The following is a 3,179-nucleotide window of genomic DNA, read 5'->3' as shown; positions in this document are numbered from 1 at the left end:
AGAAGATTACAATCCTGCAAACACATTCACGTTGATGTTGTTGTGCGTGAATGAAGCCCACTGGTTTATAGTTGAGCTGTTGCAGGCTGCAGCTCCGAACGCTTCGAGTAGCCTACTACTTGGACGCTTCCGTGGTCTGTGGAATGAAAATATTTTTCCTTTTTTTTTTTTTTTTTTACTATAATTCGTCCTGGGTCCGGTCGGCGGTGCCTCGCGGTCCGGACATGGACCGCGGTCCGCCTATTGAGGACCCCTGTACTACAGCGTCACAGAAAGTATCAAACCTTTAAATGTAATATATTTAAATAAGTTATATAAGATTGGACATAATGAGGTTTCCACCCAACCGAGATGAAATTCTATCTGCTCATTGAATAACCGGGGAAAAAATACACCGACGCCCTCCACTAACGACACACACGAGTGTCGCCAAAAAAGTATTACTTCAAGCGCGAAACATTAATTCCTAGAATGCAGTGCCTTGCTAAAACATGAATCATGAAAAGTACAAAAAATAGAAGCAGACAGAAAACAAAATGCCCACACCTTCGCTGACAGTCAGTCAGACAAGAGACAGGGCGGCAGTAACACAATCGCGGCCATACAGGGACTCTAAAAGTCAAAGAGCGGGTGCACAGGCTGTGAGGAACGGTGAAGTACTGGTATTTCACTTTAATTTTATAATGGAAGTCAATGGCAGTTGGATCTGCCTGAAACCTTGCCGCAAATAGTTGTATATCAAACATGGCTGTTATTAGACCAGGTCTTATTGAAGTGGTACAGTATTGAGAAGTTCAGTCATCCGTGAGAGAGACTCAGAGCAGAACTGCTGCTCCTTGACTTGGGAAGCTCAGGTGGTTCGGGCATATAATACGAATGCCTCCCGAGCGTCTCCCTAGGGAGGTCCTCGCTACACTCCCACTGGGAGGAGACCCCGTGGCATACCAAGGATCCAGATGGGGGGATTACATCTCAGTTTACAGTTTACAGTTTAGGCATTTAACAGACGCTTTTAATCCAAAGCGATTTACAGTAAGCAGGTAATACACATCACTATAATAAGCAAGATAATATGTCAGTGCATTAACAACAATATAACAAATGCAGAGGAATATCAATCTAGAAAAACAATAACATAAGTAGACCATACACCTAATCAGTAAAAAACTTCTAAAATCTAGAAATGCTATCTAGCTTTATTGAGGGAAGGGGGGGGGGGGGGGGAGTGTTACAGTAGTGCTATGGGTTTAGGTGGAGTCTGAAGAGGTGAGTCTTCAGTCCAAGGCGGAAGCTAGGGAGTGAGTCTGTAGTTCTAAGGGTTTTTAGCGAGGGTTCTGTTAGAATCCCTGTGTTGGCTGATCTGAGCGAACGGGTGGGGTTGTAGTGGTTGGTCAGGTTTTGGAGGTATGGAGGAGCCATGCCTTTGGCTGCTTTGAAGGTCAGCATCTGGGAGCCAGTGTAGGGAGCGGAGAAAGGGGAGACATGTGAGATCTCCACACTGGCTTGCATGGGAACTCCTCGGGATCCCCCAGGAGGAAGTGATTAATGTTGTTCTGGAGCAGGAAGTCTGGAGCTCTCTGTTGGAACTGTTGCCCCCATGACCCAACGCTGGATAAGTGGTTGAAGATGGATGGATGCATGCACGAAGGGGTGATCATATTGTCTACTCCTGGCTCCAACAGTAAAAAAATAAATAACAAAAAAAGGTTTTCATCTTTACAATAATTTTCCTCTCACAGTCCCAGTTCTTCTGTACAAACATGTTTCCGGCATTAAGTCTGTTCCTTTTGACCAAGGCGTCTCTTTGTTTCTACATTCATTCCTTCTTTTTGTTGCAGGTTCTTTTCTTCGGCTTGAAGATCGTCATCATCCAGTGGAACACGCTGGCAGTGAGGGCACCCATGTTTTTTCTTCTTTTGCTGACGGTAGTAACGCTGACAGTTCCCACCGCCGCGCTACGAGGGAGCTCTGTCTTCTCCAGGCCATACTGAGCGACTGCTAGCTCGCATAGCCTCTTCAGACTGGAGCTTAAGTCTAAGATGTACAGGTCATCGTCAAAGAGGATGGCGCAGTCTCCCACCACGCAACAGCACATCCAACAATTCTGATATGGCACCTTGCCCTTTGGTTGAACTTTCGTCCAGGATGTCTCGGGATTATATTTCCAAAGATTGTTGATGCTCCCGCCTTGATGAATTCCGCCAAATATGTACAGATCTCCATTGTGAGCGAAGGCTGAATGACCGTAGCGTTCTTCTGGAAGAAGATCTGCCAAAGGCGCGCTCAGCCAGTGGTTGGTCTCTGTGTCAAAAACTCTGATGTTGTTGTCCTGGTGCCCAAGGCCGCCAAACACAAACATCTTTGTCCCGATGATGGTAGCAGAGTGCCACGATGAGGCGGGCACTGCTCGAGTGTCTCCGGTGTCAATGAAAGACCAGACCATCGTGGTGATGTCCAACGTGTGGATGTCATTGGTGTATCCCCCAAAGACGTACATGGTCTTCCCCAGGACACATGCCGAGTGGCCCCTCCCCGCCTCCGGAACGGCCCCGGAGATGTCAGGTTTGAACCACCTGTGTAGGCTGACGTCGAATGTGTAGAGCACGTTGTGGTTGGGAAATCTCCCCCAGATGTAGATGATCTCCTCTATCAGCACAATCGTGTGGCCGTTGCTCTTGGAGGGAACCTCCGCGGGATTCCATCCGTTTCTCACCGGGAGCAGCGTCATCCAGCATAAGGACACTGTGTTGAAGACGTGCACCTCCATATGTTCTTTTTTGGACCCTCCAAAGAAATAGACCTTGTCGCCCACTGCTACAGCAGCGTGGTTGTTGTCCTCGCGATTCGGAGCTCCTCCCAAATGCAATGTCCATCGCAACATCTCACCCACCACCAGATTCAATCGGATCCGTCTAGTCGCGTACGAAGAATGCGGTTTTAAAGTGCTCAGTACCGTCTATACTTAGTGCTGGGTGCACACAAGTTGTGCAAAGCTTGACCAATCTGTGAAGTTGATGGGTGGGAGGGCCAATCAGGGGAGTTGATGCCTAAGGTAAAGGTTTATCGCAGACAAAGGGCACACATACCCACATACATAACATACCCACAGACAGCTATCATCACCCTACTTGCTCGCTCTGCTGGTCGCACTTGTCTTCGGAAAGTGACGCGAATTATAT

At 47.8% G+C, this 3,179-nt stretch overlaps 1 protein-coding gene across 1 annotated transcript; it reads right to left on the bottom strand.

The window, feature by feature from the left end:
- Positions 1–1,816: 1,816 nt before the first annotated feature.
- LOC308302882 (kelch domain-containing protein 3-like) lies at positions 1,817–2,881 on the bottom strand (the record flags this gene model as incomplete). Its single annotated transcript, XM_080747200.1, has 1 exon — positions 1,817–2,881. One exon carries the CDS (start codon positions 2,879–2,881, stop codon positions 1,817–1,819), a length of 1,065 nt encoding a protein of 354 aa, XP_080603326.1.
- Between the last annotated feature and the right edge of the window lie 298 nt (positions 2,882–3,179).

Source organism: Nannobrachium achirus, assembly GCF_963921795.1.
Source record: "Nannobrachium achirus genome assembly, chromosome: 18".
Taxonomy (NCBI): domain Eukaryota; kingdom Metazoa; phylum Chordata; class Actinopteri; order Myctophiformes; family Myctophidae; genus Nannobrachium; species Nannobrachium achirus.
This window is presented reverse-complemented; position numbering and strand designations above follow the sequence as displayed.